The sequence below is a fragment of the Taudactylus pleione genome, unplaced genomic scaffold (assembly GCF_031769625.1).
Source record: "Taudactylus pleione unplaced genomic scaffold, aTauple2 ptg001003l, whole genome shotgun sequence".
Classification (NCBI taxonomy): domain Eukaryota; kingdom Metazoa; phylum Chordata; class Amphibia; order Anura; family Myobatrachidae; genus Taudactylus; species Taudactylus pleione.
Window position 1 is genome coordinate 13,651 of NW_028285404.1, and position 22,052 is coordinate 35,702.

Sequence of the window (22,052 nt, forward strand, 5' to 3'; positions counted from 1 at the left end):
TACAATTCAGGGCAGGGTCAGAACGTGTGGATGGCGAGTTGCCTTGCCAATTGGGGGGGGGGACGGTCCGCCGCCTGCAGCTGACCAGGCCTGTGCGGACTGCAGTGGGTGAAGGGAGGGACGTCATGACATGTCTCACAATGTGCTGAGCGGACGGCGTTGTGCGCAGAAACGGGGATTCGGCTAAGTATAATTTTGTGTGTTGTGTGTTTTATCTGTAAGGGGCACTACTGGGGGTACTGTCTAAGGGACACTTGTCGAAGCCAGATAATTGGCTGAGACAGGATCGGTTTAAAATTAAATATGCGCAACGCCATTTTGCAAATGGCAATGAGACGCCATTTTGAAACTGGCCGCCCAGCGCCATTGTAGTGAATCTCGCCATTATAAGTACATACGGCGATGCTATTATTTAGTGTCGTGCGATTCCCACGCAATAGAAAGAAGGTAAAGTCCTCACTATATAAATACAGACAGTCACTAAAACATATAAAATGATTGTCCCTGCAAAACACGTACCATGCTGTACTCCACAAAACACATAGTCGCACAGCGCTAACTAGCGTCTTTTCCCAATTCCCCAATACTTACACACTGCACACTTACAGAAAAGGTTCCCTAGTATTAAAGTGTAATATTCAAGGTTTATTCAGTAATTATTAATGTTGTGAAATAAAGATTATTTGATATCTAAGGTTTAGTACATGGTAAGCAGACCGTGTTTGGTGTTGTACTGATCCACTGTGTCTCAACAGATTTCCGGTATCATCGGTGAGAAGATTGCAGCATGCGTCTGCAAATTATGGACTTTAGAGAGTTAAACATTAAAATGTACTCTGTAATGTTAGCAGCTTAGATTTATTACGCAGCGGGAAAAAGGACGCAAAGGGCTGTTGGAGGCTGAGTTGTGTCCATACGAATTGACCTATTAACTATCCTGTAACAGAAGCACCTTTAAGAAGAACCAATGGAATCATGCCAATCTGCTCTATTGTATTGCCCATCCCTGTAAGAGTATATATGTGTGCTCTCTGAACCAAGTCTTGAGTCTTCTTGCTGTGCTGTTGATGGAGGTTTCTATGCTGATGCCAGTATCTGGGTCCAGAGCGCGTGCGTATGCAACAACTGTACCTTGGGTCTGTATGATTTACTTGCGCTAATTGTATTTAGATCACAGAGTGTAACCATCTGTTTTTATATTGAATAATATCTTTTTGTGCTTTGGAACCACACTCAATGTCTGAAAGCATTTATTTCTTGTGTGACTCATAACGCTGAATAGCGACAATTTTAGAAGGTATAGGAAGGAATATTGTTAGAAGATATAGGCAGGAATCGATACACTGCATGGGGGCACTACTACAGGGGGACTGCAAAAGGGGCACTACTATTTTGGGCACTAGTACAGGGGGCGTTGCATAAGGAACATTGCTGAGGGCATTGCATAAGGGGCACTGCTACTGAGGGCATTGCATAAGGGGCACTACTACTGGAGGGAATGGGATTAAAATGCTGGCATCTGTTTAGCCGCCGGTTCAAATCCTGACAGCGGATGCCCAACAGGAGCAAGATCCCGACTGGGGCAGGTAAGTACCCTAACCTCCCCTGCCCCCCCCCACCCTCCCTTAGTGGCGCCTAACCCTAACCCCCCCCTTACCGCTCCCTGAACCTAACCCTCCCAGGGGGGGTGCCTAACCCTAACCTCTCCCTGGGGGTCCCTAACCATCCCCACTAGGGCCACCTAAGATACCAAAACCCTTGGTAAATGCTCTAATTTTGCTCAATAACAAATACGCTGAATTTTGTTTTTGATGAGGCTTAATATCAGAGCACTGAAACTCAGTTTGTCCTGTTATTAATATGCCCACACCTCCCAATGCGGGACACCGATACAAAAGGGGAGGGTCTGTATCATGAAAGGGGGAGTGATCACATCTCTGAGGACATACCTACACCCCAAAGTAGGGTTGTCCATCGAAGCAACTACCACCGATAGTCAATGGTTTGTAGCAATCAGCGGGAAACCATCGCCGGTTCGTGACTGCACATGTACAGTGGAAAGAAGTCTGCAGCTGTGCATGTACAAAGATGATAAACCTGAATTTTTAAACCACTGGAGCCTCGCCTTCGAGGATAAGACCATAGAAAGCCAACCATCGATGGTTGATGGTCAAGTGCTAGGCTTCCATCCAAACCATTCCCCTTGCCTAAAATCACTGAGTCCAGCAGCCACAGACATGTGTCTCTGGTATCTGCAGAACCAAGCTAACGTCCAACCACAGGACAAACATACCGGCCGCGAGATGGCGGGAGAGTCCCAACAAATTGGGACTACCTGGTGAAATGGGAAGAGTTGGGAGGAACGATATGACATTGTTTTATGTTACAAAAAAGTTCTCATAAAAAAAAAAAATAGAAAATGGAGCATTCCACCCCTTCCAGGGGCGTGTTTAGCATTGTAGAAAATGAATTCCTCCTCCAACCCGCCTATAGACACCCTTGAATTGCCAATCACAAGAGGCAGGTGCTTTGGTGCCCACTTGTCATGGCGATGACCCTACCCGACATTGTGAGAACGACTTACTTCCAAACTTACCAGAAGTCAGAACAAACATGCGCAATGTGTTTCAGGACCCAAGTGGGGACTAAGGAATCTATATTTGAACCTCTATATACCCCTGCCTATACCTTCTAATATCCTACCTATAAACCTCTAAGGATGACGCTAATTTGCGTACGCAGTCATACAGTAAATAAAGACTCCAGACTTGGAACGTGTGGTTCCAAAGCACAAAGTATTATTCAAGTAAAAGTACAGTCAGTTACACGCTATTGATCCATACACAATTCGGCGCAAAGGAATTATACAGACCCAAGTACAGTATACATACGCAGCACATTCTGGTCCAGATGATAGGCATCAGCAAGAAACCCCTCAGTCAGCAATCAGCAAGAAGACTAAGAACCCAGTGTTGGAGCACACATATTTATACCCCCAGATATAGACAACACAATAGAGAAGTTTGTTGCTGATGCCATTGGTCCTCAAGGGGGATGCATCTGTTACAGAGCATTTAACAGGCTGATTCAAATAGACACAACTCAGCCTCCAACAACTGAGGGTCTCTGGTTCCCCGCCCCATGCAACATCCTAACAGTTGTTCATATAATATACATTTTGTTGCTTGAAGTCTCTGCGGTCCATAAGTTGAGAATGCATGATGCGATCTCCACACCGAAAATACCGGAATTCTGTTGAAAGAGTACGCGTCAGTACAAAACCAAACACGGCTTACTTAGCATGTATAAAACCTTAGTTACCAAATAATCTTTATTTCACAGCATTTATACTAAATGAACGAACTTAAATCTTATCCCTTAAAGCTTATGGAACCTTGTATGTGGATATGTAATGTGTGAGTATGCGGGGTTTGATATAAAGACACTAGTTAACTTGGAGCAGATGCGTGCGCATAAAGCTAATGAACAGCGCTTTCATATAGGATCTTATGCATTCGCTAATATGCGATTAGTTACCAGCGCAATTGTGCATATTAATGTGTGTATGAGAAATGGTGCATTTAAATCTTACTTAAACTAAGTGAACACCTAGCAGTGTGGAATGCTGAGCCTTATAGTTCCACACGCCCCCCCCCCTCTCAGCAGCCCCCACCCTTCCCAGGCTCAAAAGTACTTTGTTCTCCCAGGCTCTTGTGTAAATGCAAATTAGCACAGCTACAAGACCCAAAACCTAACATAACACTCTTGGCTTTGAAGGTATTTTATTGCAGGAAGCCTGCTAATGTAAGGTGTGTATTCGAGCCGGGCCACCTGGAGTGAGAGCAGACGTTATCCAGGAAGCTTGTCTACACAGGCTAGTTGTCACGTGGCCATTTGCTCTATTTAGCTAATGCAATATATCCTTTAGGGGAATTATAATAATATACACTTTATCCAGAGCACCCAAACTACGTAAAGTCATGAAATGGGCTTTTGGTGAATCGCCGTAACTTATGGCGATGGTCACAGATGCAATCGCATGATGCTAATAGTATTATCGCCACATGTATTAAAGTGTGAGTTTATCTAAAATGGCGCTTAGGCTGCCATTCGCAAAATGGCGTCTTGCGGCCAGTCGCAAGATGGTGTCGCTGCGATTCAATTTTAAACTGATCTTGTCTCAGCCAATAATCCAGCTTCGACAGGACTCAGGGCCTGATTCAGACACGCCCCCGATTTTGGTAAACGCAGACCAACCAGTCAGGCTACGGGCTTTGGGGGCATAGCTTTTGAGGATGCAGGGCCCGTTCTGCATACACCCAGAACGGAGGCTGCGGGTTTGCGTACAGTACATCTCTAAATTAGGCTCTCAGTATCAATCAGGTTCTAGCCAGCATTTACCAAGTACATTTGATAAAACGATAGGTAGAAACTAATTAGTTGCTCTTGGCAACTACTCCACTCGTTGGTCCTGATTCAGAGCTGCATGCTATATCGAAGTTGGACGTAGCTGAGCAAACTTTTGCTACTGCGCATGCGCCTAGTCGCACTGTGCTTGCGTCCAGGGTCCGTGCACACAGGGTTGCCATTGCTATTGAGCCAAGGTCAAAAGACTCACCAAATGGTATTACAGGGTCTAAAGACTCACCAAGTGGTATTACAGGGTCTAAAGACTCCAAGCGGTATTACAGGGTCTAAAGACTCCACCAAGCGGTATTACAGGGTCTAAAGACACACCAAATGGAATTAAAGGGTCTAAAGACTCACCAAGTGGTAATACAGGGTCTAAAGACTCCACCAAGTGGTATCACAGGGTCAAAAGACTCCACCAAGTGGTATTACAGGGTCAAAAGACTCCAACAAGCGGTATTACAGGTTCTAAACACTCACCAAGCGGTATTACAGGGTCTAAACACTCACCAAGCGGTATTACAGGGTTTAAAGACTCCACCAAGCGGTAGTACAGGGTCTAAAGAAGCACAAAGTGGGCGTCTCAGTCCTTGCACATTCAGAAGCATACTTGTACACCAGGGAAGGGCTTGTACTAGCAGTAGGTGAAAGTCGCAGACGCGACTATGCCAGCAGATGCTATAGCAGTCGCAGCACATGCCATTTAGAATCAGCCTCTTCAGGTGGCTTTATGCAGCCCCCCAATGGCCACTGATATCATGCTACATATATTACTGCAGATAGGTAGCTGTTTAGCTGTCATCTTTAACCTTGTCCACTCTCAGATATTTGAATAACATACTTTATAAGGTGCTTTTAAGGAAGCTGTGTCATGACCAGCATTTCTCGACATAAGGGACGATGGGTATCACCTGTAAGGGAGCTGTGATGTGGCCCTACTGGCAGAGGGGCTGGTGTCTGGTGGCGGGCATTTGCTATGCGAGGTGTTCCGTAGGCACTGTGTCATTCTGGGTGGGGTAGGCCTGGTGGTGTTTCCATTCCGCTCTGGTATGGGCGCCGCCATCTTGCCTCTGGTCATGTAACTTAGTTGCTCCAGTCCTGGCGTGTCACATGCTCTCTCTGACCTATCATGATTCTGCACTGGGTACTTAAGGGAGTTCAGAGCTTCCCATAGTTGCCAGTGCAATGTGTTTCACAGCGTATGTTCCTGTGCTCCTCTAAACCTGCCTTTTGAGTGCTCATCTGTGCTCCTGCTGGATCCCAGCTTCCAAGTAGGATGCACCCAGTCTCCTGCTGGAACCATCCTGCACCTTCTACTTACCGTTTCCCTACCAAAGGACCTGTGTGTACAGTTAACCCTGAACCTACACTGTCTCCATTTACCTAGCTCTCTGTTTCTACACTGAGCCGTCTCAGTACAACTCTCCACTTAATTCATCAGCTGCTGCTATTCTAATTACTCCATTACCTCTCCGGATTTTATCTCACCAGTTTCAATCAGTACTGTTATCCTGTCTTCAGCCTTGCAGTGGCCATTTGGATTACAAGACTTTTATTAGTTCTGCCACTACCTGGACATTACCTATACATACTTCACTACAATTTGTAATCATCACCCTCCTCTTAATATTCTGGACTTTATTTTATCTGTAATGTGTGCAAGTTCACCCATTAAAAAACTCACTTTTCAATTTAAATCTGTTCAGGTGTCTGCTCCTATTTCCACCCCGGGTCCACAACAAACTGAGGGCCTGATTCAGAGGCGCTCGCAAAAAGCGAGCGCTCGTTCTGAATCAGGGCGGGCGCTGTTTTTTTTAGTTGCGGCCTCCTGGCCGCTCGCATAGATGTGGGTTACCACCCACAGCTATTGCGAGTGGCCAGGATGATGGTCGCGATGGTCAAGACCATCACGACCATCGGGCTTGCGACGAGACCCTTGTGGTAGGGTCTCATGGCCGCAAGCCCCAGAGAGCTTCTGGCTCTAATAGAGCCGGAAGCTCTCTCACTGACATCACTGGTGATGTCAGTGGGGCGGCCAACAAACGGCAGGCGTTCGCTTGGGAACGCCTCCGTTTGTGAAGCCACCCCCCCGGCCACGCCTACAAAACGGGGCGAGCTGTCGATCAACATCGACAGCCACCCCTTTTGTAGTGAGCCACGGAGCGAGTGCTTTTTGCGCTCGCTCCGGGTCTCGCGTGCGCACTGGACCATCGACCCACTTGCGAGCGGGTCTGAATCAGACCTCCAGATCCTAACAAGCTGTTTATACCATTTATATTAATAAAGACAACTGAATATAATTTGTATCAATTCAGTGCGGACAATTATATCTGATATCATTTAGCAGTTTATTCTTTTGCACTATTTTATTTTAAGGTTTATTTAATATAAAGACAATAATTTTGTGTTGTTGATACAGCAGATATGATGTTGGATGTTGTATATAGCACAGGATAAATTATAAGGAGACTGAGGAGTTATGTGAATAACTTACTAAGTTCTAGCCCCTCATTAAGTCCCACGTGGCTCTGGCTCGGTGCATTTAATCTGTGGAACCAACAAACCTTTTGGGGCCAACATAGTAGCCCGCAACTCGCAGGAGCTGGTGCAATACAGAGATAGTCATATTTAAAAGGTAATTAGTCTAAAGGCAAAACCAGGCGGATTTGTGGCTTTAAGCCTAGTGACTATCTCACCGAAATCATGCTGGCTGCCGCAAATTGCCGGCTATTATACTTGGCTCTTGGGGTGCAGAGCTCTTTTTATATTGGAGCCCTGAGCCCTGTGGGTCTTAGTGGTGACTTACCTGGTACAGTGGCTACAGCGGTGTCTTCCGGGTCCGGTGGTGACGTCCTGATGACTTCCAGTGTATCATGCTAGCCTCCCCATAGTACCTTATCTTTACCTCTCCTCCCGCAGCCTAACCATCCCATAGTCTAACCTTAACCCTCCCCTTAGTGCCTAACCCGCCCTCTAGTGCCCAACACTAACCCTCCTGCAACCTATCCCTAACCCTCCACTGCTGCAGCCTAAACCTAGCCCTCCCCTCCCAGTACCTAATCCTCCTCTGATGCAGACTAACCCTCACCCCCGTCTGATGCAGCCTAACCCTCCTCTGCTGCAGCCTAACCTTAATCCTCCTCTGATGCAGACTAACCCTCACCCCCGTCTGATGCAGCCTAACCCTCCTCTGCTGCACCCTAACCCGACCCTCCTCTTCTGCAGCCTAACCCCAACCCTCCTCTGCTGCAGCCTAACCTTAATCCTCCTCTGATGCAGCCTAACCCCAACACTCCTCTGCTGCAGCCTAACCCCAACTCTCCTCTGCTGCAGCCTAGCCCCAACCCTCCTCTGCTGCAGCCTAGCCCCAACCCTCCTCTGCTGCAGCCTAGCCCCAACCCTCCTCTGCTGCAGACTAACCCTCACCCCCGTCTAATGCAGCCTAACCCTCCTCTGCTGCACCCTAACCCGACCCTCCTCTTCTGCAGCCTAACCCCAACCCTCCTCTGCTGCAGCCTAACCCCAACCCTCCTCTGCTGCAGCCTAACCCCAACTCTCCTCTGCTGCAGCCTAACCTTAATCCTCCTCTGATGCATCCTAACTCTCATCCCCCTCTGATGCAGCCTAACCCCAACCCTCCTCTGCTGCAGCCTAACCCCAACCCTCCTCTGCTGCAGCCTAACCCCGAACCTCCTCTGCTGCAGCCTAAACCCAAACCTCCTCTGCTGCAGCCTAAACCCGAACCTCCTCTGCTGCAGCCTAACCCCGAACCTCCTCTGCTGCAGCCTAACCCCGAACCTCCTCTGCTGCAGCCTAACCCCGAACCTCCTCTGCTGCAGCCTAACCCCAACCCTCCGCTGCTGCAGCCTGCTCCCTGCAAAATGTCGGCATTTTACATGTTGTCATTCTGTAGATGTCGACATTACAACTACATTCCCTTATAAAATAAATTCATATATAAATACTATATCACTGTGGCATTTCAAGACCATAAACACATACAAGAACAAAATAATTGAATTAGGTGTTGTTTGCCATGAATTCATTAGGCCATACATACACTGCCCCCTGAGTCTGCGGGAAGTGATGTGATAAATAACATCAGGACTGTACACGAGACATGACTATCGGGTGAGTAACTTTAAGTCATGCTCTGATTGGATCACTGGCTTACCATATGTTTCATCACTATAGCTTTATATATTTCACATAACTGAAGACTTAATATAATAGATAAAGGTCCATTTTATTTGTGTCACTGCAATGTGCGCCCTATCACAGAATGAATGCAATATATCACACACCTGTACAGTCACTGTGGCACACCATGGGGGGGAAATGTAATGGCCTGCAACCTAGGGAGCCAATATGGATTTGTTTGCCAGTGAAGTAATTATGCCAAGTCTCTGTTGCCGTGACTTGAAAGAGCCAGGATTCAGCTTGGAGTACAACTTGCAATAAAATGCTATAACTACCACATATCCATTAGAACTGAAAGTGCTCGCCGGTACTCAGTAGCCCCCAGATTTTTGGAATGCAGTGGTAGAGGCGTCTGAGACATACGCTGGCATCAGAAATATGGGAGACACCAATCAAACCCAGGTATTCACATAGGCCGGCAAAAAAAGAGTATTCAAGGTCTAGTGTCCAAGCTAGAGGTCAACGTAAAGTAGCTGTACCTATCTCAAGCAAGGACTATATCTTCCCGCCTGCTCTGTAGATAGGGTGGCCCACAGGGAAAATTCCCGTGGCCACCACTGGATGAGGAACCCACCACCTACTCTAGGAATCAGCTTCCAGACCATGCACTTAAATTATACATTGGTACTATAACTACTAGAGGGTCAGTAACTGAGTGTAGCAGAATCATAGATGACCTTGGGTACTTGGTTTGTTTCTATGGAAACTACACCAAAATTAGCCCTCTGGCCAATCAAAGTGGGCGGTACTGACACACCCTTGTCACCTCCTTCATAAAGGGGCTTTGTTCTTTGCATGTCCTCTCTAATGATTGGCCAAGGTCTTTTTAGGTGGCTGGCCACACCCCCTATAGTTTGGGCCCCAACTACTGGATTCCCAGTTGGCCCCTTCATGCACTACTCCAACATAATCTGTGAATAATGCCAATCAAACTGCTCCCTAGAAGGCGGCCACAGCAGCCAATTTGGCTATGGTTCAGTCACTTTCAACAACATGCCCAGCAAGCAAGCGAGCAGCCAGTAGGAGCTACTGACAATCTTTTAAGTGGAAGCTCTACTGCCATCTACTGTCTAGGATGACCAATGACTTTTTCTTTTTGCCATCTCAGATTGCCAACCATTATCATATAAATGCGATATTAGGTGCAGTTATGTTAAATGGAAGCCATTAGTATAGCCGGAACCTCCCAAAAGAATCTCGGCACATAACCATTTGTTGTATGTGTACTGCTCTTTTCCAACAGCTCAGGGCAGTGGTTCTCAAACTCGGTCCTCAGGACCCCACACAGGTCACCCAGCAGGTGCACAGGTGTAGTTATTACTTACTGACACATTTTAAAAGATCCACAGGTGGCGCGAATTGTTTTACTTGTGATTCTGTGAGGTGACCTGGAAAACATGCACTGTTCGGGGTCCTGAAGACCGAGTTTGAGAATCTGTGGCTTAGGAAATAAAGTGTTATTTTTGAGGCCAGTGACAAACTCCTTGAAAACATGTAGATCCTCCATAATTTAGTAGGACAGTGACAACAGTATTACAAAGGACACCAGATCAATCCTTAATATCATGAGAAAGACCTGCCTCAGAAGAAATACTTTGTTTAATGAGATTCATTCGACCGATAAAACACTTCCCACCTAGGAACACGCAAACGTTTTGCCGCTGTGAATGGGGTATTATTTAGCAAGCTCCGATTTTTGGCGGGAACACTCTCCTCATTCAGGACATGGAGATGGCATCTGACTTGTGTGACAGATTTCAGGAAAACATTTCCCTCATTGCGAACATGGAAGTGCTTTCACCCCGGCGTGAGTTCTCCGATGTCTATCCAGTGCGGATTTCCGCGGGAAACATTTCCCACACTCGGAGCATGGAAACGGCTTCTCGCCGGTGTGAGTTCTCTGGTGGTTAAGTAGATGGGACTTCTGTGCAAAACATTTCCCGCAATCAGAGCACCGGAACGGCTTTGTGCCGGTGTGAACGCTCTGGTGACTAACAAGTTGTGATCTCTGGGTAAAACGTTTCCCACACTCGGAACATGGAAACGGCTTCTCGCCGGTGTGGATCCTCTGATGGTGGACAAGAGACAACTTCTCTGCAAAACATCTCCCACACTCCGAACATGGAAATGGCTTTTTCCCGGTGTGAGTTTTTTGGTGATTGAAAAGCTGCGATTTCAGGGTAAAACATTTTCCGCACTCGGCACATGCGAACGGCTTCTCGCCAGTGTGAATTCGCCGATGTCTATGAAGGTGCCATTTTGTTCTAAAACATTTCTCACACTCGGAACAGGAAAATGGCCTTTCACCTGGGTGAGCTGGATGGTGGGGTGTAGGATTTTTATTCTCTATAAAACATTCTCTACCTATAGAACGTAAGAATAATGTATCTCCTGTGAGAGGTATAGTATGTAGAACAATATTTGATTTGGCAGGAGAACTTTCCTCAGGATTAGGGGGACCAGGTGGCAGATCTGTGGTGTGATGTACTGGATGTATATTTGGGGTACGGACGTCCTCTCCTGGAGAGTCTCGTCTGATGTTGTCATATTCCATTTTACAATCTGGAGATGAAATAAGAAGTACGTCCAACCTACTCCCGCTGTTGTGTCCATCTGCTCAGAATAAAATAAATGTATTAAAATACAAATGTTACCTCAAAACAATTTAATTTTACACTGTGTGGTAAGGAATTCACTCAATGTATTCCCATTATTAGTGGGTACACATAATAGCAATGTCTGCAAAGACTTCATTATCTACTTATAAACGCAACTTTGCTGCACTGTGACCAGTCTAATAGAATTTGTAGCCGCACTGTCCAGGAGAGAGAGAACCTCTGTCCTGCTTCTGTTCACTTGCAGACATCCTGAAGTGTGTGACTCCAGCATGTCTGCTAGAGCAGGAATGCAATCAGTGTTACATGTGCCGCTGTGGCTCTCTGCCTGATTGGTTCTCAGTGGTTATCCTAACTACCTGGACTCTGGCTGCTACGCGCAGTTACTCACCTGTTGGTAGTCTCGTTACCTGACAGCCTGAGTGACCAATCACAGGAGACCTCTCCCTTCATTAAGGATTCAAGTCTGTTCCTGCCTGCCGGTGATATTACTAGGTCCTGCAACTATTGAAGGCTCACGTGGTCGCTGCATGCTGTGCAGTTCCTTGCTCCTTAACCTTTATTCCTGTGTCCAGTATCCTGCTATTGAATATCCTTGCTCATAGACTCTGTCCTTTGTGTCCTGTCCCTGCCAGTCCTACTCCTGTGTCCTGCTGGAATCTGCCTGTTCCCGTGTCCATTCCTGCTACGTGTTTGTGCCTTACCAAGACTCTCCAGCTTACCTTTTGTGTCCCCTCCGGTTTGTGTCTAGTCCAGCGTGTACCTGTGGCTTCATCCTGCCTGTTCAACTACATCAAGTACTGGTTCTGCTACAACTTCCAACCTGCATTCACCTGTCAGTTTAACCATATCAAGTACAGATTCTGCTACACACTGCAACTTGCATTCACCTGTCAGTTTAACCATATCAAGTACTGGTTCTGTTACAAAATAAATCCCACCTGCATCCTGAGTAACTGATCTGCCACAATCAAATCCCTTTCCAGCAGTGCAGGTTCCACAGTATTCCCACCTGCATCCTGAGTAGCTGGCCTTCCACAATCTAATCCATTTCCAGCGTTGCAGGTTCCACAGTATTCCCACCTGCCATATCAAACGTTGCAAGTACAACAATATTCAAACCTGCATCCTGAGTAGCTGGCCTGCCACAACCAAGTTCATATACAGCATTACAGGTACAACATTATTCCTACCTGCATCCTGAGTAGCTGGCCTGCCACAACCAAGCCCAAATCTAGCATTGCATCTTGCAAAGTTGGCCTGCTACAAGTCCAGATCTGCATCCTAACTGATTTAGTGCATATCCACCTGTGCCAGTAGATTACTTCCAGCAGCAGTCCCCAGCACACACTTACATCAGCTATTAACCCCTACCTTGCTTGCTGCTTTACTCCAGGTAAATTCTTTTCTGTGGATCCCCGCCTATTGCATGAGCCCCATCTGCGAGCTGTAGGGGTCTCATGTAAATAGTGCAGATACATTCATAACAATCAGTACAGATGCAACAATCAAAAAGTATATTAAACAACTAACACTACACAATCAAAAAACATACTTATGTAATAAACCTAGCAACATTTCAGAATTGTACAATGGACATAAGTTACATAAGTACATGGTTAACTAAATACAAGTAATGTTACACTACGACTGGATGAAAAGGGCTGATTAAATCCTTATCTCCAAGGTCCTGACACCCCATCTCAGCACAAAGGGGGTCATTCAGACCCACTCGCGAGCGGCAGTACGCTCGCAAGTGGGTCGATGTTCCCCATTGCGCATGCGCACAACGGAGGGAGCTCCGTCGTGCGCATGCGAGAGACACGGCGAGCGACGGGCTTTCCAACGCTCGGGGTCTTGCACCAAAGGGGGCGTGCTGTCGATGTTGATTGACAGCACGCCCCCTTTGGTGGGCGTGGCGGGGCGGCCAGATGGAGGCGTTCCCATGGGAACGCCTACCGTCTGAAGCCGGCCCCACTGACATCACAAGTGATGTCAGTGGGAGTGATTTTGGCTCTGATAGAGCCAAAATCACTCCAGGGCTTGTGGATGGGAAACCTGACCGCAGGGTTTCCCTCGCAAGTCCGATGGTCGCGATGGTCAAGACCATCGCGAACATCTTTTTGCACGCTCGTATATGCTGTGGGTGGTGACCCACAGCTATACGAGAGTCCAGGAGGACGCTCCATTTTAATGGAGGAGGGCCCTGATTCAGAGCGAGCGCTCTGGTCAGAGCGTCCGGCTCTGAATCAGGCCCAAAGACTTTTCCATAGTACAATATCTGCTGTGTTCAGAAAACTAATGGACTCCTGCAATGGGCAGATACTTTGCCCTCATTAATCTGTAGTGACAGAGGAGGGTGTAGGATAAGAGATGGCTGTAGTGACAGAGGAGGGTGTAGGATAAGAGAGTGCTGTAGTGACAGAGGAGAGTGTAGGATAAGAGAGTGCTGTAGTGACAGAGGAAGGTGTAGGATAAGAGATTGCTGTAGTGACAGAGGAAGATGTAGGATAAGAGAGTGCTGTAGTGACAGAGGAGGGTGTAGGATAAGAGAGTGCTGTAGTGACAGAGGAGGGTGTAGGATAAGAGAGTGCTGTAGTGACAGAGGAGGGTGTAGGATAAGAGAGTGCTGTAGTGACAGAGGAGGGTGTAGGATAAGAGAGTGCTGTAGTGACAGAGGAGGGTGTAGGATAAGATATTGCTGTAGTGACAGAGGAGGGTGTAGGATAAGATATTGCTGTAGTGACAGAGGAGGGTGTAGGATAAGAGATTGCTGTAGTGACAGAGGAGGGTGTAGGATAAGAGATGGCTGTAGTGACAGAGGAGGGTGTAGGATAAGAGATGGCTGTAGTGACAGAGGAGGGTGTAGGATAAGAGATGGCTGTAGTGACAGAGGAGGGTGTAGGATGAGAGAGTGCTGTAGTGACAGAGGAGGGTGTAGGATAAGAGAGTGCTGTAGTGACAGAGGAGGGTGTAGGAAAAGAGAGTGCTGTACTGACAAAGGGGGGTGTAGGATAAGAGATTGCTGTAGTTACAGAGGGGGGTGTAGGATAAGAGAGTGCTGTAGTGACAGAGGGGGGTGTAGGACAGTGACAGAGGTGTAGGATAAGAGATTGCTGTAGTGACAGAGGAGAGTGTAGGATAAGAGATGGCTGTAGTGACAGAGGAGGGTGTAGAATAAGAGATGGCTGTAGTGACAGAGGAGGGTGTAGGACAAGAGATTGCTGTAGTGACAGAGGAGGGTGTAGGATAAGAGAGTGCTGTAGTGACAGAGGAGGGTGTAGGATAAGAGACGGCTGTAGTGACAGAGGAGGGTGTAGGATAAGAGACTGCTGTAGTGACAGAGGAAGGTGTAGGATAAGAGTGCTGTAGTGACAGAGGAGAGTGTAGGATAAGAGATGGCTGTAGTGACAGAGGAGGGTGTAGAATAAGAGATGGCTGTAGTGACAGAGGAGGGTGTAGGATAAGAGAGTGCTGTAGTGACAGAGGAGGGTGTAGGATAAGAGACTGCTGTAGTGACAGAGGAAGGTGTAGGCTAAGAGATTGCTGTAGTGACAGAGGAAGGTGTAGGATAAGAGTGCTGTAGTGACAGAGGAGGGTGTAGGATAAGAGTGCTGTAGTGACAGAGGAGGGTGTAGGATAAGAGAGTGCTGTAGTGACAGAGGAGGGTGTAGGATAAGAGATTACTGTAGTGACAGAGGAGAGTGTAGGATAAGAGAGTGCTGTAGTGACAGAGGAGGGTGTAGGATAAGAGTGCTGTAGTGACAGAGGAGGGTGTAGGATGAGAGTGCTGTAGTGACAGAGGAGGGTGTAGGATGAGAGATTGCTGTAGTGACAGAGGAGGGTGTAGGATAAGAGAGTGCTGTAGTGACAGAGGAGGGTGTAGGATAAGAGACGGCTGTAGTGACAGAGGAGGGTGTAGGATAAGAGACTGCTGTAGTGACAGAGGAAGGTGTAGGATAAGAGTGCTGTAGTGACAGAGGAGAGTGTAGGATAAGAGATGGCTGTAGTGACAGAGGAGGGTGTAGAATAAGAGATGGCTGTAGTGACAGAGGAGGGTGTAGGATAAGAGAGTGCTGTAGTGACAGAGGAGGGTGTAGGATAAGAGACTGCTGTAGTGACAGAGGAAGGTGTAGGCTAAGAGATTGCTGTAGTGACAGAGGAAGGTGTAGGATAAGAGTGCTGTAGTGACAGAGGAGGGTGTAGGATAAGAGTGCTGTAGTGACAGAGGAGGGTGTAGGATAAGAGAGTGCTGTAGTGACAGAGGAGGGTGTAGGATAAGAGATTACTGTAGTGACAGAGGAGAGTGTAGGATAAGAGAGTGCTGTAGTGACAGAGGAGGGTGTAGGATAAGAGTGCTGTAGTGACAGAGGAGGGTGTAGGATGAGAGAGTGCTGTAGTGACAGAGGAGGGTGTAGGATAAGAGATGGCTGTAGTGACAGAGGAGGGTGTAGGATAAGAGAGTGCTGTAGTGACAGAGGAGGGAGTAGGATAAGAGAGTGCTGTAGTGACAGAGGAGGGTGTAGGATAAGAGATGGCTGTAGTGACAGAGGAGGGTGTAGGATAAGAGATGGCTGTAGTGACAGAGGAGGGAGTAGGATAAGAGAGTGCTGTAGTGACAGAGGAGGGTGTAGGATGAGAGTGTGCTGTAGTGACAGAGGAGGCTATAGGATAAGAGATTGCTGTAGTGACAGAGGAGGGTGTAGGATGAGAGAGTGCTGTAGTGACAGAGGAGGGAGTAGGATGAGAGAGTGCTGTAGTGACAGAGGAGGGTGTAGGAAAAGAGAGTGCTGTAGTGACAGAGGAGGGAGTAGGATAAGAGATGGCTGTAGTGACAGAGGAAGGTGTAGGATAAGAGATGGCTGTAGTGACAGAGAAGGGTGTAGGATAAGAGATGGCTGTAGTGACAGAGAAGGGTGTAGGATAAGAGATGGCTGTAGTGACAGAGAAGGGTGTAGGATAAGAGAGTGCTGTAGTGACAGAGGAGGGTGTAGGATAAGAGATGTCTGTAGTGACAGAGGAGGGTGTAGGATAAGAGATGGCTGTAGTGACAGAGGAAGGTGTAGGATAAGAGATGGCTGTAGTGACAGAGGAGGGTGTAGGATAAGAGAGTGCTGTAGTGACAGAGGAGAGTGTAGGATAAGAGAGTGCTGTAGTGACAGAGGAGGGTGTAGGATAAGAGATTACTGTAGTGACAGAGGAGAGTGTAGGATAAGAGAGTGTTGTAGTGACAGAGGAGGGTGTAGGATAAGAGATGGCTGTAGTGACAGAGGAGGGTGTAGGATAAGAGATGGCTGTAGTGACAGAGGAGGGTGTAGGATAAGAGAGTGCTGTAGTGACAGAGGAGGGTGTAGGATAAGAGATTGCTGTAGTGACAGAGGTGGGTGTAGGATAAGAGAGTGCTGTAGTGACAGAGGAGGGTGTAGGATAAGAGAGTGCTGTAGTGACAGAGGAGGGTGTAGGATAAGGGATGGCTGTAGTGACAGAGGAGGGTGTAGGATAAGAGATGGTTGTAGTGACAGAGGAGGGTGTAGGATAAGAGATTGCTGTAGTGACAGAGGTGGGTGTAGGATAAGAGAGTGCTGTAGTGACAGAGGAGGGTGTAGGATAAGAGATTGCTGTAGTGACAGAGGAGGGTGTAGGATAAGAGAGTGCTGTAGTGACAGAGGAGGGTGTAGGATAAGAGATTGCTGTAGTGACAGAGGAGGGTGTAGGATAAGAGATTGCAGTAGTGACAGAGGAGGGTGTAGGATAAGAGAGTGCTGTAGTGACAGAGGAGGGTGTAGGATAAGAGATGGCTGTAGTGACAGAGGAGGGTGTAGGATAAGAGAGTGCTGTAGTGACAGAGGAGGGTGTAGGATAAGAGAGTGCTGTAGTGACAGAGGAGGGTGTAGGATAAGAGAGTGCTGTAGTGACAGAGGAGGGAGTAGGATAAGAGAGTGCTGTAGTGACAGAGGAGGGTGTAGGATGAGAGAGTGCTGTAGTGACAGAGGAGGGAGTAGGATAAGAGAGTGCTGTAGTGACAGAGGAGGGTGTAGGATAAGAGATGGCTGTAGTGACAGAGGAGGGTGTAGGATAAGAGATGGCTGTAGTGACAGAGGAGAGTGTAGGATAAGAGAGTGCTGTAGTGACAGAGGAGGGTGTAGGATAAGAGTGCTGTAGTGACAGAGGAGGTGTAGGATAAGAGAGTGCTGTAGTGACAGAGGAGGGTGTAGGATAAGAGTGCTGTAGTGACAGAGGAAGGTGTAGGATAAGAGTGCTGTAGTGACAGAGGAGGGTGTAGGATAAGAGATGGCTGTAGTGACAGAGGAGAGTGTAGGATAAGAGATTGCTGTAGTGACAGAGGAGGGTGTAGGATAAGAGATTGCAGTAGTGACAGAGGAGGGTGTAGGATAAGAGAGTGTTGTAGTGACAGAGGAGGGTGTAGGATAAGAGAGTGCTGTAGTGACAGAGGAGGGTGTAGGATAAGAGAGTGCTGTAGTGACAGAGGAGGGTGTAGGATAAGAGAGTGCTGTAGTGACAGAGGAGGGTGTAGGATAAGAGAGTGCTGTAGTGACAGAGGAGGGTGTAGGATAAGATATTGCTGTAGTGACAGAGGAGGGTGTAGGATAAGAGAGTGCTGTAGTGACAGAGGAGGGTGTAGGATAAGAGAGTGCTGTAGTGACAGAGGAGGGTGTAGGATAAGAGATTGCTGTAGTGACAGAGGAGGGTGTAGGATAAGAGAGTGCTGTAGTGACAGAGGAGGGTGTAGGGTAAGAGATGGCTGTAGTGACAGAGGAGGGTGTAGGATAAGAGATGGCTGTAGTGACAGAGGAGGGTGTAGGATAAGAGATGGCTGTAGTGACAGAGGAAGATGTAGGATAAGAGATGGCTGTAGTGACAGAGGAGGGTGTAGGATAAGAGAGTGCTGTAGTGACAGAGGAGGGTGTAGGATAAGAGAGTGCTGTAGTGACAGAGGAGGGTGTAGGATAAGAGATGGTTGTAGTGACAGAGGAGGTGTAGGATAAGAGAGTGCTGTAGTGACAGAGGAGGGTGTAGGATAAGAGTGCTGTAGTGACAGAGGAGGTGTAGGATAAGAGAGTGCTGTAGTGACAGAGGAGGGTGTAGGATAAGAGTGCTGTAGTGACAGAGGAAGGTGTAGGATAAGAGTGCTGTAGTGACAGAGGAGGGTGTAGGATAAGAGATGGCTGTAGTGACAGAGGAGAGTGTAGGATAAGAGATTGCAGTAGTGACAGAGGAGGGTGTAGGATAAGAGATTGCTGTAGTGACAGAGGAGGGTGTAGGATAAGGGATGGTTGTAGTGACAGAGGAGGTGTAGGATAAGAGAGTGCTGTAGTGACAGAGGAGGGTGTAGGATAAGAGTGCTGTAGTGACAGAGGAAGGTGTAGGATAAGAGTGCTGTAGTGACAGAGGAGGGTGTAGGATAAGAGATGGCTGTAGTGACAGAGGAGGGTGTAGGATAAGAGAGTGCTGTAGTGACAGAGGAAGGTGTAGGATAAGAGAGTGCTGTAGTGACAGAGGAGGGTGTAGGATAAGATATTGCTGTAGTGACAGAGGAGGGTGTAGGATAAGAGAGTGCTGTAGTGACAGAGGAGGGTGTAGGATAAGAGAGTGCTGTAGTGACAGAGGAGGGTGTAGGATAAGAGAGTGCTGTAGTGACAGAGGAGGGAGTAGGATAAGAGAGTGCTGTAGTGACAGAGGAGGGTGTAGGATGAGAGAGTGCTGTAGTGACAGAGGAGGGTGTAGGATAAGAGAGTGCTGTAGTGACAGAGGAGGGTGTAGGATAAGATATTGCTGTAGTGACAGAGGAGGGTGTAGGATAAGAGAGTGCTGTAGTGACAGAGGAGGGTGTAGGATAAGAGAGTGCTGTAGTGACAGAGGAGGGTGTAGGATAAGAGAGTGCTGTAGTGACAGAGGAAGGTGTAGGATAAGAGAGTGCTGTAGTGACAGAGGAAGGTGTAGGATAAGAGATTGCTGTAGTGACAGAGGAGGGTGTAGGATGAGAGAGTGCTGTAGTGACAGAGGAGGGTGTTGGATAAGAGAGTGCTGTAGTGACAGAGGAGGGTGTAGGATAAGAGATTGCTGTAGTGACAGAGGAGGGTGTAGGATAAGAGAGTGCTGTAGTGACAGAGGAGGGTGTAGGATAAGGGATGGTTGTAGTGACAGAGGAGGTGTAGGATAAGAGAGTGCTGTAGTGACAGAGGAGGGTGTAGGATAAGAGTGCTGTAGTGACAGAGGAAGGTGTAGGATAAGAGTGCTGTAGTGACAGAGGAGGGTGTAGGATAAGAGATGGCTGTAGTGACAGAGGAGGGTGTAGGATAAGAGAGTGCTGTAGTGACAGAGGAAGGTGTAGGATAAGAGAGTGCTGTAGTGACAGAGGAGGGTGTAGGATGAGAGAGTGCTGTAGTGACAGAGGAGGGTGTAGGATAAGAGAGTGCTGTAGTGACAGAGGAGGGTGTAGGATAAGATATTGCTGTAGTGACAGAGGAGGGTGTAGGATAAGAGAGTGCTGTAGTGACAGAGGAGGGTGTAGGATAAGAGAGTGCTGTAGTGACAGAGGAGGGTGTAGGATAAGAGAGTGCTGTAGTGACAGAGGAGGGAGTAGGATAAGAGAGTGCTGTAGTGACAGAGGAGGGTGTAGGATGAGAGAGTGCTGTAGTGACAGAGGAGGGTGTAGGATAAGAGAGTGCTGTAGTGACAGAGGAGGGTGTAGGATAAGATATTGCTGTAGTGACAGAGGAGGGTGTAGGATAAGAGAGTGCTGTAGTGACAGAGGAGGGTGTAGGATAAGAGAGTGCTGTAGTGACAGAGGAGGGTGTAGGATAAGAGAGTGCTGTAGTGACAGAGGAGGGAGTAGGATAAGAGAGTGCTGTAGTGACAGAGGAGGGTGTAGGATGAGAGAGTGCTGTAGTGACAGAGGAGGGTGTAGGATAAGAGAGTGCTGTAGTGACAGAGGAGGGAGTAGGATAAGAGAGTGCTGTAGTGACAGAGGAGGGTGTAGGATAAGAGATGGCTGTAGTGACAGAGGAGGGTGTAGGATAAGAGATGGCTGTAGTGACAGAGGAGAGTGTAGGATAAGAGAGTGCTGTAGTGACAGAGGAGGGTGTAGGATAAGAGTGCTGTAGTGACAGAGGAGGTGTAGGATAAGAGAGTGCTGTAGTGACAGAGGAGGGTGTAGGATAAGAGTGCTGTAGTGACAGAGGAAGGTGTAGGATAAGAGTGCTGTAGTGACAGAGGAGGGTGTAGGATAAGAGATGGCTGTAGTGACAGAGGAGAGTGTAGGATAAGAGATTGCTGTAGTGACAGAGGAGGGTGTAGGATAAGAGATTGCAGTAGTGACAGAGGAGGGTGTAGGATAAGAGAGTGTTGTAGTGACAGAGGAGGGTGTAGGATAAGAGAGTGCTGTAGTGACAGAGGAGGGTGTAGGATAAGAGAGTGCTGTAGTGACAGAGGAGGGTGTAGGATAAGAGAGTGCTGTAGTGACAGAGGAGGGTGTAGGATAAGAGAGTGCTGTAGTGACAGAGGAGGGTGTAGGATAAGATATTGCTGTAGTGACAGAGGAGGGTGTAGGATAAGAGAGTGCTGTAGTGACAGAGGAGGGTGTAGGATAAGAGAGTGCTGTAGTGACAGAGGAAGGTGTAGGATAAGATATTGCTGTAGTGACAGAGGAGGGTGTAGGATAAGAGAGTGCTGTAGTGACAGAGGAGGGTGTAGGATAAGAGAGTGCTGTAGTGACAGAGGAGGGTGTAGGATAAGAGAGTGCTGTAGTGACAGAGGAGGGTGTAGGATAAGAGATTGCTGTAGTGACAGAGGAGGGTGTAGGATGAGAGTGTGCTGTAGTGACAGAGGAGGCTATAGGATAAGAGATTGCTGTAGTGACAGAGGAGGGTGTAGGATGAGAGTGTGCTGTAGTGACAGAGGAGGCTATAGGATAAGAGATTGCTGTAGTGACAGAGGAGGGTGTAGGATGAGAGAGTGCTGTAGTGACAGAGGAGGGAGTAGGATGAGAGAGTGCTGTAGTGACAGAGGAGGGTGTAGGAAAAGAGAGTGCTGTAGTGACAGAGGAGGGAGTAGGATAAGAGATGGCTGTAGTGACAGAGGAAGGTGTAGGATAAGAGATGGCTGTAGTGACAGAGAAGGGTGTAGGATAAGAGATGGCTGTAGTGACAGAGAAGGGTGTAGGATAAGAGATGGCTGTAGTGACAGAGAAGGGTGTAGGATAAGAGAGTGCTGTAGTGACAGAGGAGGGTGTAGGATAAGAGATGTCTGTAGTGACAGAGGAGGGTGTAGGATAAGAGATGGCTGTAGTGACAGAGGAAGGTGTAGGATAAGAGATGGCTGTAGTGACAGAGGAGGGTGTAGGATAAGAGAGTGCTGTAGTGACAGAGGAGAGTGTAGGATAAGAGAGTGCTGTAGTGACAGAGGAGGGTGTAGGATAAGAGATTACTGTAGTGACAGAGGAGAGTGTAGGATAAGAGATGGCTGTAGTGACAGAGGAGGGTGTAGGATAAGAGATGGCTGTAGTGACAGAGGAGGGTGTAGGATAAGAGAGTGCTGTAGTGACAGAGGAGGGTGTAGGATAAGAGATTGCTGTAGTGACAGAGGTGGGTGTAGGATAAGAGAGTGCTGTAGTGACAGAGGAGGGTGTAGGATAAGAGAGTGCTGTAGTGACAGAGGAGGGTGTAGGATAAGGGATGGCTGTAGTGACAGAGGAGGGTGTAGGATAAGAGATGGTTGTAGTGACAGAGGAGGGTGTAGGATAAGAGATTGCTGTAGTGACAGAGGTGGGTGTAGGATAAGAGAGTGCTGTAGTGACAGAGGAGGGTG

The 22,052-nt window shown here is 47.7% G+C and overlaps 1 protein-coding gene across 1 annotated transcript in view; it reads right to left on the minus strand.

Moving 5' to 3' along the window:
• Positions 1–8,637: 8,637 nt before the first annotated feature.
• Positions 8,638–22,052, minus strand: part of LOC148454336 (uncharacterized) — an 80,549-nt gene continuing 67,134 nt past the window's right edge. The window contains exon 20 of the mRNA XM_088461031.1: positions 8,638–11,223. Within this exon, the coding sequence (XP_088317157.1) occupies positions 10,385–11,223 (839 nt within the window). The 3' untranslated portion in view covers positions 8,638–10,384. The remainder of the gene's footprint in view (positions 11,224–22,052) is intronic.